Source organism: Pseudonaja textilis, chromosome 2 (assembly GCF_049901715.1).
Source record: "Pseudonaja textilis isolate UNSWEBS1 chromosome 2, rPseTex1.2, whole genome shotgun sequence".
Lineage (NCBI taxonomy): Eukaryota > Metazoa > Chordata > Lepidosauria > Squamata > Elapidae > Pseudonaja > Pseudonaja textilis.
Genome location: NC_141991.1, coordinates 106619746 through 106633677, shown reverse-complemented (window position 1 = coordinate 106633677; position 13932 = coordinate 106619746). Strand labels below are relative to the sequence as shown.

The 13932-nt window shown below is 37.8% G+C and overlaps 1 protein-coding gene across 1 annotated transcript in view; it reads right to left on the bottom strand.

Moving 5' to 3' along the window:
- The window catches only part of CYGB (cytoglobin), a 73425-nt gene extending 59976 nt beyond the window's left edge, over nucleotides 1-13449 (bottom strand). The window contains exons 1-2 of the mRNA XM_026702052.2: nucleotides 12889-13449; nucleotides 4679-4840 (exon numbers count right to left, since the gene is read on the bottom strand). Coding sequence (XP_026557837.1) covers nucleotides 4679-4821 — 143 coding nt within the window. The 5' untranslated portion in view covers nucleotides 4822-4840; nucleotides 12889-13449. The remainder of the gene's footprint in view (nucleotides 1-4678; nucleotides 4841-12888) is intronic.
- Nucleotides 13450-13932: the final 483 nt, after the last annotated feature.

Sequence of the window (13932 nt, the reverse complement as noted above, 5' to 3'; positions counted from 1 at the left end):
TCTTATCCCATTTTCTTCTTACAACAAATCTGTGAGGTAAAGCTGATGATAAAACAAATTATGGTTCAAACTGGGGCTGAGGAGGAAGTTGAATGAAAGGCCAAAATATTTATCTTATTTTGTCATGTTGGTCTTACAATTTCCCCTTGGAAGCAGAATATTCTTTTTGAATACTTTATACTTTCTTCAGTACTGAAATCTGGTTAGCAACTGTTTTCTTGTTGGCACAAAAAGCCGGAGATAGCATGGCTAACTTTCAAAATTATTTTTAGTATGTTTGCATGCGTGTGTGTTTGTGTGTGAGCTAAAGGTAAAGATACCATTGAGCTGCTTGACTCCTATGGGTGTGTGTGTGTGTGTGTGTGTGTGAGAGGGAAGATTTATTTTTAAAAATGTCTAATTTGTATTTCAGAAATCTAAACGAAGGGCAGCTTATTCAGATTCAGTTTTTCTTTTTTCCCTCCCACCTTTCCCTGCTTATCTGTCATGCTTAGATCTGGTGAGCAAAATCCAAACAGCATTTATCTTTCCAGGCTACTCTGGAGCCCTGCTTGGAAATTAATTTCAGCATGGCTTGCAGGCTGTAAGAAACAGGGTAATCTCTGGTGTTTTTCTATGTACTGGCTTCTTTTGCTTCCCCTGGAGTGATTCTATCATTTTTCCCCCAGCCCGCCCTTGACATCCTTCACTGAGTAATGACTTTGCAGTCACTGTGTACATGCACAGAATGAATTCAGGGCCAGTTCTTCATAACTGTGCACTGTAATCTATCCATATATTCTATTATGTTGGCTTGGCTTGGCAGACAAATCATGTCACCGATGGCACAGAAATTTGCCAGCTTTTTTTAAATCAAGATATTTTTTAGCTGCTAGAATGGGTACTTATCCCAATCCAAATATTCTCTATATCTGGATTCAGGTGGGAGTGGGGTGGGGAAGGGAGATAAGTAGAAGCCGGACTGAGGTACGAAGTCTTGTTCAAGAGAAGTCAAAAGAGAAGGAATAAAACCAAAGGCAATTAGGGATTCGAATACAGATGTTCGTCACTGTATTAGTCCCAGGGAGATTTTATTTCACTGATGCACAAATAGCTAATTTTTTCCAATGTATCTACATGTGGTCAGAACTGAATTGAGCCATATATAGGCAAAGCTTAATACATATCACAATCAAGCAAAACAATAAATTTCTTCTGAGCTATAATTGGCCCTTTCCAGAACAAACTAGGTGCATGAACTGGGTGAAATAACTTTGTTTTTCTTCCCTTTCTCCAAATGAACTTATATTTAACACCAAGGCAGCAAAATTGAATGGCAGTAGTGATACAGGCAGAATATCAGCATACATATTTGCATATGTAAAGGGTTGACACATATGCTACCCTAGTCATTTGCCGAAAAAAAAGTGTGTGTCTGTGTGTGTGTTTTGGGGGGAGGAATTAATGCAAGATATTTTTGTGAAGGCAAAAATAATTCAGAAAAGCAGAGATTTCTGGTTCCCTGTGGACATTTTTCTTGAGATCTGCTTTCTCATACAGAAAAGTCTGAAAAGAGAAAGACAGGTTTCCTACTTCTGTTGTGTTCTTTCCACTATTCATTTAGAATATAAATGTCTGGCTGGATGAGGAATTCTGGGAGTTGAAGTCCACAAGTTTTTAAAGTTGCTCAAGTTGGACACCCCTGATTTAGAACCTTAAAACTGAATTGGTGGCCATGTTAGCAGGGCAGCAAAGTTCATTCTCTCTTACTGTTCAAGACACATAGCAAAGAAGTAATCTGAACATATATACCCATCTCTAGAGAGCATTCAGTTTAGTTTAGTTTTATTCATTCTCCTCTGTCTTTAACTTTGGCCTTTCATGACATAGTCTGAAGCTGACCTGCCAGTTCCATTTTGTATAATCTGTGTTGACCTTTGGTCCAATGGAAACTGAATGTTTGACAGAAATATAGAGATCAGAAACCTGGTACTTTTTGGATCAAAAGACAATCGTGGGACATTGTCATGGTCTAGGAAATTTTTTAAAAATAGATAACTGTACAAATTTATCTTAGTAATTTTTCTGTGATTATGTGGTATATCCCTGTGTAAGAAAGTTAATTTTGTTCCAGTGTCCTAAAATTGATATTTTATAAAGAAAAGTATCAGATAACATCCTGGATCTTTAGCGTATAACATATTTTGACTTTTAGAACCAGTTGAATGGGTACTTCTACCTGGTAAATACATTGTAATACCTCTCTCTCTCTCTCTCTCTCTCTCTCTCTCTCTCTCTCTCTCTCTCTCATAGTTAAAATACATTTCCAAATAACAATAAAGTGATTCTTATGAAAAGAACCATTTAGACAATCAGGGTTTATTGAGGAACATAGTACTGAAATGGAAAAATTTACAGTTTCGTACATTTAAGTCAAGAAAAACAAATGGAACCATGATCTGAAATTTAGGGCCATATCAAGGGAAAATTATGCCCTTGCATGATTTGCATCACTCAGCACAGGGGAATTAAAATTAAAATCACTACAAAATGATCCTGATAGATTATTTACCCCAATTCCCTACTCAAAAATAAAATAAGAAAAGTTCCATTCAATTGGGAAAAAAGTCTTTTGGCGTGAATTCAAGAGGTTCACTTGTAGGTATATGGGCTGTTGGTTCCTTTTCTGACTATTCTGATCAGCTGCTTAAAGTTTGAGGGAATATCCTGGAGTACATGTGCCTTACCTTGCCATGGTTAAAACGCAAACCTTAGCACTATCAAAAGGGATGCTCAATATGTTTTGTGGAATGAATACAAGAAGCATTTAAAAAGAGGAATAGATCTCTCCTCTTCCCCCCCCAAAAAAAAAAAGAATATGTTTTAAAATAGCTGAGAATGAAACATCTTGGGTTTAAGTTAAATTCTTCAGATTTTTTTTCCAGAAAGCAGAAGATCTGTAAGAAAATGAACTCTTCCAATTCCACTCTCCCTACCCAGAAAGGATCTACTTGAAACATATCTAAAGATGTGACTGACAATCCTGCTTTTGTCCCAACCGGACAATGGGATTTGCATTATACAGCTTTCAAACAATTAGTTTTTGGAAAATTTCTGGAAAAAAAACAACAGTATAATTTTCCACAGAAAAACTGATGGAAAACTTTAAGAAAAACTGGGAAGATACCACCATAGTACATTTGTGGGTGTCCTCATTTTTGCAAAATCCAAAGTCTTCTCTACTCTCTAATCAAATTGGATATTCTTGGACTGACTGCAGGGTATTTTTCCCTGTTCAGAACTCTGAGAAGTTGCTATAAACTGACCTAACAGTTTGTTGGAGAATATGCTTGTTAAATAAATGAAAGAATCTTACTTCTCTTTGAATGTCAGTTTAGATCGTCTCTAAGTTATAATAGCTGAAAGCTATGACTAGAGTTCCTAAGGTTTATTGAACTTAAAAATGGGAATTGTGTGAGGTCTTGGATTAAATTGGAGCAATAACATTGGAAATGTATTTTTCCTGTCCAAATCCCACTCCACCAAATCAAACCTAATTTATAATTGGGAATCATTTCAAATCCAGATCAGTTCAGTGACTATTTTTTTAAATCCTGGTCTTTTTCTCTTTGCATAGCTCTTTTTACTCTGATTTAGGGAAAAAAAACAAAAACCTCCTTTTACCAATGTAAAAAGAACCTCTTCCACACATCTCCAAAAGATTCTGAGTTCTCAAGGTAATTTTGACAGAGACAGGGCCATTCTACACAGGGTACTTCAAAGGATTATTGGTAGCGTGTGGAGCCCAGTAAAGTACTTAGGATCAGCAGGCTATAGAAAAATAAATTAGTCTGGAGAATCATCCTACTCATAGGCCAGCTCAGTTTAAACTAGCTTTCTATTTCACTTATCTGGTGACATATTCTATAGGCTACATTCACACATCACAGTAATCCATGGTTTGAATCATGTTTTTTTTTTTTTTAAGGAAGCCATGCAACATGCAAAGCTGGAAATCATGGTTTTCAAGCCATGAAGGCTGGGCTTGCACTCCAAACTATGTCAAAGTGAAACAAACCACATTATTGCTTAGTGCCCTGTATAAACTTAGCCATCGGCTTCCTTCTTAAGATTCCTGTATAACCCTCTCCACCCACTGCCCTCTGGCAATTTTGCCAAGAGCTTTCCAACAGAGTGAAGCATCCAATTATCCTTTACCTGCCACCGTTTGCCTCCCTTACACCAACCCCCTGGCTATTAACCTTCACAGCAGACTCAGGAGACAACTTCAGTCTCCTATTTTACATTGATACAGCCACCCAGCTGAGGAGCAGATGGTGCCGACAAGCTTCAGCAGCCCTGTTTGGATTTATCTTGGCTCGCAAGTTGCAGTGTTTCATCCAGGAGTATGATGTATATCTTTTTCTATCAGCAAAGAGCTAAGCCAAAACCATCCCTTCCTGCTAAATCCCCCCAGTTGTACACAAAGAATGAGATGACCTTTCTGGCTGAAATATTGATTGCCACCAACTAAGCTGCACAGAGCATATTTTCCCCTCTCTTTGCTACTCAAACTGTTGAAAATCGAAATGCAATGCAATAATTCCCAATCACAGCTAATCCACCGAAGGAAACAGTTACTGGCTTCCCACCCGGTCCCTTGAATCAAAATTTGGCTTCTTGTGGTCATTGTAAATACCTGATCAGAATGGAGACCCCAACATCCTCACAGTTCGCATAGACTCTGTTCCACGTCTCTTGAATCACCTTCCTTTCGGCATCTGACAGCTCTTCGCTTCTTTCCCATCTCTCAATCTCCATTTCTCCTTGGACTTTCTCCATGAAAAACAGCCAGCAAAATCTTCCAAGGAAGCCAAGAGATTAAAAAGATGTGTGAGTCTGTTGCTTTGTGGGTTTTGTCTGTTTCTGTATGTGTGTGTGTGTGTGTGTGTGTGTGTTTCCAGCAAGAAGAGAGAAGGTGCTCTGTTGGGTTCTGATGGGGTAGCTGATACTTGCCCTTGCCTTGTTCCTTAGGTCTGAGTGGCTTCCTATATAGGCAAACCGAGATATGTAATAGAGGTAATTAGGGAGGGAGATGGTGTGTGATCAGATTTCAGATCTTCTGGAGCAGTCCATTGCTGTGGTTTCCTTCAGCTCAGCATGTGTGTGTCTGCATGACTCGGAAGAGAAACTGGCAAAAAGTAGAATATTCAAAGGCACTGCAAGACCAGCCTCTTTACCAATGTGAGAATGTGAGCTCACTTTTCATTCTCCTCCCCTCCCTCCTCCTCCTTCTCCTGTGTGTGCATTTGTGGGTGAGTGAGTGAGAGGGGGAGAGGGGAAAAATGAGTGTCAAAAGCTCCTGGCTTTGACTATTTTATGCCTTGTGTGCTTTCCCTGTTTTCTGCATCTGCAAATGGGTTGGAGAAAATGCAGCATCTGAAGTGAACAGTTAAACTTATCCCAACAGCTGGCTTAGCTGAGATGATCTTTTTATGGCTTCCCACCCGCCAACATCTGCTTAGATTGTTTTTATCAACAGCAGCAAAAAAAAAAAAATCCTTATCTTTCATGGTCCCCCCCTCCTTTTTATTTTTGAGGGAGGGAGAACTGGGAGGAAAAAGACACTCTTGAATCAATGTTTATCTTTTGCACCATCTGAATTATATCTTTCCTCTGAAGGAATGTTTCTAATTATACAAGGCTTGATTTTGTTGTTTTTTTACTTCCTTATCTGTGAATCAGATATTAGAGGAATAATCTGGTTGAAAGCACTTGCGAAAGAAATGTATTAGCTACAAACTCTCCTTTGGGTTTTTAGATTGGAAATAAAATAGTTTTTTTCAGTCAAGAATGAAGGAATAGATTAAAAGCAAATATTGCTGCTTTGTGGGAATACTAGTAGATATTTGGCTGGCTCAATGTGTTTGTTTGTTATTCCAACTTGGATTAGAAATACTGAAATGTAATTCATTTTTCTCTCCCTCCCTCCCTCCTTTTCTTTCTCTTCTTTTGTGTAAGCACATGCAGACCTAATTTAGCTTTCCAAGAATTGATGCCTTCTAGGTTTGGGGATTATAACTCACAGAACTCCATGCCAGCATTACCAAAAATTGCTTTTGGCTAGGACCAATAAATAAGTTCTGAATTTATAAATATTAGGCTATATATGTTACTGTCCTGGCCAAATCATCTGTTGGAGGAGGACCAAGAGGAGTTGGAAAACATTGATCCTGCCCAAGAATTCCACCATTTCAGCAGATGCTACCTTTGAAACTTACTTTCAAAAGAAACAATGTTGTGGATCAAAACCCTTGTGTGAAGCTGGGAAGGAACAAAATTTGCTCAGTGGGAATCAAGCCCTTATAAAATTAATTTCCCCAGTGAGCTTCCTGCTGGACAGCTCCCCTTCTAACCTGAAAGTAATTATTTTTTTATTCCTAGGGCTGCTCCTCGCTAAGTGTCTAGGTAGCAAGAGTGTCAGGATTGACATTCTGTATGCTGTTCTTCAAAGAGGGCAGGCACGGATGAACCATCGCCTTCCAAACTGCAGGCATGATTCTTCCAAGGAAGCACCAATATTTCTCATCAATACTCTGTCAAGTTCTGTTTGTTCTTATTCCCCTTGGAAGTCGTTGAAATGTCTATCCATTCCAAAACACGAATCCTATTACTGTGAAAACTACAAGAAAGTTTACCTCAAAGGACACTATATGTTGCTGTATTTAAATGAAATACACTACTTTTTCAAAAGAGGCAACCCTTTCGTTATATTGTGGGTTACATGTAAAAATTCTGGTTGTTAAGATTTTGTTATAGTTTCTTCCCTCAAAGCACCGAAAGCACTTTGCCCCATTTCAGAAGGAAGAGTGGATTTTGGCTCCTAAGAAAATTCTTACCCATTTATTAATCTTCTGGGAGAAATAGGCTAGTGGACTAGCAGGCCACTTAATGCAGCCTTAATAAAGAACTGCATCATTAGAATTCAACTGATCCCAAAGGGTTTAAATAGTGAAGCAAAAAATTCAGCCCAAACTAGCAGAAAAGATGATACAGATCTGTATTATAAATATAATTCAGATGTTTCAATCTTCTTAAACAACACAGAATGTTTTGTATGAAATTGGGAAGATAAGGGTGATTGAAGGGGCACATTGAAGCTTGAAGTTGCAAAGAAACATGATAAAGTAATAACTATTTACTCAATGAGTTTGAACCTCCAAAGCTAGATGAATAGCATCCTAGGTTATTGGAAGAACAAAGTGATAGGATGACTAACTATGATAATAACAATGATGATAATAACAAATTATCATAAATTTAAGGTGGGGCAGGAAAGAAGGACCTGATGAATTATGGCCAGTTAATCTGATATCAACATTTAGAAAGGTTCTAGATGTAGAGATTCATCTGCAGGGACTTGAAAACACAATAATTATTAAGTCAGCATAGATTTGTTACAAGACTAATTTCACCTTATATTTTGACTGGGTAATGCTTTAATTAAAAAAAAATTCAAATAATTTTTTTCAGCCAAATTCCCCCAAATCAGTTGACTTTAATGAATAACTGTAATGGGGAGAAGGAATAACCTTAAGGAACAGAAGGATCGCTATCAAGATAACAGTCAAGTGAGTCACAGCTAGAACTTTAACCTGTGTAACCATCTCAGGCAAGACTCTCCCAAATTCTCAGGAAAATAAAGGGAGGGAAGGGAGAAGTACATTCAGATTTGTAAGAGTCTGTTGCTGTAACAGAGGTAATAAAAGTAGTATTAGCATTTGCACCGTTTGAAGAGCTGCCAATAACAGAGAGATATCGAACTCATATGAATATTTTGATCTTTGTATAAGCAGGGAATAATGCATGTGGTGCAGATGCAGGTGAGGCTGATAATGTAGTCTATATCCCTTCAACGTTACTGAAAAATATTACCTGAAAGTTTGATTGACCAAAAGCTATGGTGGAAGGTGAGAGGTCTCCAAAATCTATTGGGTTGTCTTTGAAGATAACCATGGAATATGGGAGAGTGTGACTTAGAATGTACAAGGAGTAAAGAGGAAGAAGTAAGGAAAATTAGTTGAAAGTAGAATCACTGCAAGAGGAGAAAATCAGTGTCATATGGAAAAATATTAAGTTAAACTCTCATTGGAGTGAATAGAAAATAGAGGTAGAGAAAGAAAATGTGGGAGCTGCATGGAACACTTATGGGACCCAATGTCACCAAGTAATATGAAAATATGAGAAAGAATATTTGGTAGAATAGTAAACCATGGTAACAGTAAGTAGTAAATATGGAAACGTAATCCATTATTTGGATGACAAAAATAGCAGAGTTGCAAGGGATGTTGGAGGCCTTCTAGTCCAAGCCCCTGCTCAGATAAGAAATCCTGTATCATTTCAAATGGTTATCCAATCTCTTCTTAAAGTTTCCAGTGCTGGAGAATTCATAATTTCTGGAGGCAAGTTGTTCCTTGATTAGTTTCCATCAGTTGCTTCTTGTCCTGTCTTCAGGTGCTTTGGATAATAGGCTGTTGACCCCGTCTTCTTTGTGGCAGACCCTTAAATATTAATGTGGTTATCATGTTACCCCTAGTCCTTCTTTTTATTAAACTAGACATATCCAATTCCTGCAACTGTTATTTATATGTTTTAGCCTCCAGTCCCCTAATTGTCTTTGTTGCTCTTGTTTGCACTCTTTCTAAAGCCTCAACATCTTCTTTATATTGTGGCAACCATACATATTAAAAGATACATGTGAAAATGCATATGAAAGAGACACTGCTGCAAAATATTAGGAAGAGAGAAAGAGGTTGTACAGTATAATTCTTCATAGAGGAAAGGATAGATGCAAACAATGTAGTCAACACAGACTACTGTTAAAAGAACAGAAAAGGGTAGGTTGTTTTAAATATTTTTTTAAAATGTTTTTGGATTAGAGGAAGTGGGCTCAGTAGAATGACTAGAATTAAGAACAAAGGTGTGGAAATGAGAGAATGCTAGAGAAATTTTGAGAGATTTGCATGGGAATATAGTAGCATCTCAAAGAATGGAGCTGGAATTATTCATGAAAAAGTGATGTATAGGAAGTCAAACATGTTTTCACAATGTTGAAAAATTGTCAGATGTAAATTGTGTAAACAGTAAAAGGTTAAAATATTAGTGGTTTTGCTTATGACATGCCTATGTGATGAATTTAGCACAGAGCGAGCCTGATTATGTGCCTGACAACTGGAAAATGCAATTTCCCCCAAAAGACATGTGCCTGTACTAAGAATAAATGCAAAACTATAGGGAGATTAGTTTGCACAGGGAGGGCATTTGGCAGACTTGTGACTGAATGGCTGTAAAATGGGACAGCAAAATTTAGGAAGCACCGTACACATTTATATCAGGTGCAGGACTGAAAACTAGATTTTATCTCATTAGCAAATCACTGACCGAGAAGGGCTGCCCTAAGCTTTTGAGTGATATGCTAAGATTGCATTCCAAAGTCAAGGAGGCCGTGATAAAAAAAACCTGCAGGATAAAAGCTGGGTCTGATTAAATATAATTAAAATTAAATATGGTTGATATGATTACTTCCTATGTATTTAATCATCTAACCCTTCAAGATTACTATATGCTTTTTGGCTTCTTGGCTCAAGACTTGTGGGGGTGGGTAGGAATTGGGGGGCAGTTGTGCACTCTTAAGTCAAACTTATGAAAAGTTTCCAATTGGGATGTAATCCAGGATCATACTTGTATGATTTTAACAACTCCATGAGTGTCCAGAAAAAAATCCAAATGGTCTGGATGATTTCCAAACTGGAACTGATCTAGTCCAAGCATTTCTAGGAAAAATAGTTTTATGTAAAGTATTATTTTTAAGGCTTAAATAATACTGAAATCAAAATAAAAGTTTACAGGGTGGTTTAAGGACCAGCATTGCATCTCTTTCTGACATTCAGATCTGAGATTCTATACAGAAGGAAGGGCTACATTTCCAGATACCAAATAAGTTACCAAGAGGTGTATTGCTTGAGTTACAAAGGATCCATTTTAAAAGAGTAAATAGGAGGCTGGGTGAAACCAATGGAATAGAAAACAGATAGGAACCTATTGAGCAAAATCTGAAAACTTGCTCATGTTTAGAACAATTGCTACCAATAAATATTCAATGCACCAAAATTGCTGGGTGAATAAAGTAGCTTCGTATTACTATCGTATTACTATTGAGTCTAAAGCCTGTTTCAGTTTCATTGTACATCCCACTTTTCAGAGTCATTCTGTGGATAAAGTGTGGTAATCACACTTAAATCAAGCTGTATTTAAAGTCAAATCTTTTACATATCCAACTTTCATTGTGAGTCAGAATTACTTTATTACAGCCTTGATATTTCAAGAGATCCAATCAAATAGGTTTTCCACCAGGACTTAGAAGCCCATGGAAAAGCGGGAATGTGAATGTGAACTATGGTTTCAGAATGAATTGAACATGTGATAGCGTGCATTAGCTCAATAGTTCTCATTGTCATGAGCAAAAAACGGACTCAGATGTTTGTGGAATAAGCTGCCTCGCTTGTCAAGTATCGAGTGCCAACACAGCTCATTTTAATTCAAGCATAATATTTGCATATTGTGTTCCTTCCGATGCTCATTTCCAGTAACCTATTTATGAATAGAGCTATAATATATCTATGTGACAGATTATAAACGTTACTTCTTAATGAACCTTTCCCAATAAAAACAAATGGGATGGTATAGAAAAAAATTACAATGAATGTATGTTTACTTCAGGCTTTGGACGCTGACCTGTTTTCATACTTTTCCTTTGGGTGCTATGGAATGTATTTGTTAAGAAGCTGAATATGGGCTGTCAGTTTCTAGTTTCGATCACGCTGGTACAAAACAAGAGAGGAGGCTTTATTTATATTTTTTTCAAAGGAGAAATCTGATTCTGAAATGACACTCAAGATACAACAGATTGGAATACTGAGAGGGCAAGAAAAAAAATCTGGCTTTGACCACAGAACAAACATCCAGTAGTAGAAGCCAAGTTCCACGTTCCTCGGGTTTCTTTTGCAAGACAGCAACAGCAGCAGCAAAAAACAATCAGATTGGCAAGACCTCTTTGGACCTATAATTATGACTTACGATCACAATTGGGCCCAAAATGTCTGTTGCTAAGTGAGACATTTGTTTTGCCCCATTTTGACCTTTTTTTGCTAAGTTAATCGCTGTGGTTGTTAAGTTAGTAACATGGCTGTAAAGTGACTCTGGCTTCCCCAATGACTTTGCTTGTCAGAAGGTCATAAAAAGGGATCACATGATCCCAGGACACTGCAATTGTCATAATATGAGTCAGTTGCCAAGGGTCTCAATTTTTATCACATGACCATGGGGATGTTGCAACAGTTGTAAGTGTGAGAACTGGTCATAAGTCATTTTTTTTAAAGTGATGTTGTAACTTTGAATGATCACTAAACGAACTGTTGTAAGTCAAGGACTACCTGTACTGAACAATTATAATATACAATTAAAAAAACAAGGTAAAAGGACACATGCTATGGGTGACATGTTGTTACTTATTGTGAGATAAAATGATTCCCCCAACCCTAGTTCAATATTTAAGGAAACTAATAGGATTCTTTTGATTTTTCTAGGGCTTTCCCCCTCAGATTAGCAGATTGTACTTTTCCTTCAAAGGAATGCCAAGATAGGATATAATAGCCAGGTTGCAAAACTCTGGACCACCATTAGATAGTCATTAAATGCCATTAAACCTCTTTGCTGTTACTTCATTATTATCCTGGATTTTGTTGTCCAGAGTTGGTAACTCTAGAACTCAGCTGAAGGCATCTTTGAAGAAATGTCTTCCTTATCCTTTTTCTCTACATCATTATATCTTCTCCATCTGAGTCCCTGTACTCCTTCAAGAAAATGAAGAAAGGAGGGCCTATCCAACCCCATAGTTACTTAGTAGCTTCTGGATGCATTGAAAGAAAACTCCCATTGTTTCCATTCTGAGTGACAGGATAATAGTTCCAGAGATGGGCTGGTGCCACTTCCAACCGTTTCATCTGTATTGGTAGTTCCGACCACCAGCTGGGCCTGCCCCCTTGCCCCAGTGCTGTCCCATCCTATATATCTCACTCTCTGGCTTGCTCACCCCACCTACGCAGCTCTGATTTCCACACCTCGCCCATTCTACTCACCGTGGCTGCCTGAGAAGGTGTGCTGGAAATTACCGTGTGTTCAAAGCTGCGTGCATGCATGCAAAGTGTGCATGCATGCACACGCTCACATTTTTGGTTCTGCACTAGGTAATTAAATTATGTGAAGCCCACCTCTGAATGGTTCCGAACATCTGCACAACATGAGAAAATCGCTGTTCATTTATTACATTCTTGTCTTGTTTTCTATGGTACAAATGCTCTCAAAGCTATTTCTGAGCACGCTTCCTAGGTACTTGGCTTCACCAGCAAACTTTCAGATGTGAGTGCAAAGGAAACTGAACATTGCAATGACAAATTCACCCACTCCGTACATATGTTTATTTTAAAGGGAAACTGGTATATTTCCCACATACAACCACACCTATATATGGCACAACAGCATTAGCTTGATTTTCATACACTCAGGATTACATGAAATGGAGAAGCAACACCTCAAGAAACAGGGGAGGGAGGCTTCTTTATAGGCTCATAGATAGCACATGGATAGACATAATAATTATAAATAACCAAGAAAGAAAAGTTGGAGAGGATGATAGATGCCAAATTTGGCTGGGAAGGTAGCCCTAAAAAAATCCAGTTTGATATTTTGTTCAGTACCAAGGAAAACACATAGCAAGTCCAAAATAAAAGAGTACAAATGGATAAAACTAAATATTTTCAAAGGAAGAGAACAAGAATAAAATATACTTACCTGTCCTAAAGAAGATGGATTGCAAAAGAAATTAAATTTCCCAGTAGCTGTTGGGCAAGATTACTGTGTGCAAGTAGAATTCTGAATTCAGAATCAAATCTTATGCAAGGTCAAACATTTTGATAAAAATAGAGCTGCATTTATCCAGTAGCTACATTTAACTTGAAATTCACTCTTAACTCTTAAGTAGTAATATTTCCTTCCCCTTAGGTACTTTAGACCTTAGACGTAGGTCCATTAAATCTGGCTTTGAGACTAAATGGCTCTTCTTCAGGGAAAAGCAATGGAAAATATTTTATATCTTGCAGTAACAAAGAACCAAGAGTGCCAAAGAGACAAGAACTCTGGATCTTAAAACATAAACTCTAGGGAAAAAAATACGAGCTAGTGCTAAGTAGGAATCTCAAGAACCAAAATGAATTCTAGATCAGTTGTACAGTTCTTCGGAAACAGCATTCTAGTCTAGAAACGGACAATGATTCTGCAGGCTGAAGAGTTAGTTATAACTCCCTGGACGAAGGAGAATCAAGGTGAAAGTCTGCTACAGCACATGATTAGATTAACCTTTGTGAACAGCAGAAGGTACTCAAATGGTAAACATTTGATCAACAAGACCAGGTGATTAACCAAAGGATCATTGACTCCTACAATTTGAATGAAAACAGTTCTCTCTCCCTGTCGTCCTCGCCCCCATTTCCAAAGATGATTTATAGTCATCACTCTACCTAGGTAATCTTTTGGGTGTTGCTAGGTTGCAGATGATATGTGCTTATCTTTTCAGAAGGCATGTGCCTTTGAGCACAAATCTTCTGAATTCCCTGGGGAGGGGATTTTATCAGCAATGTACCTGGTGGCTATGTTGCTATTCTTTGTGTGAGGGAGCAGCAGAACAGAGATGAATTTACACATTCCTGATCTCTTTAAACTTCCACACAATGACCTTTCAATGAAAAACAGATCACTTGCCAGGATGAAACATCTATATAGCATACTATAGGAGCCCCTAACTGAATCTATCTAAATTCAGGTTGCCCATCAATCAAA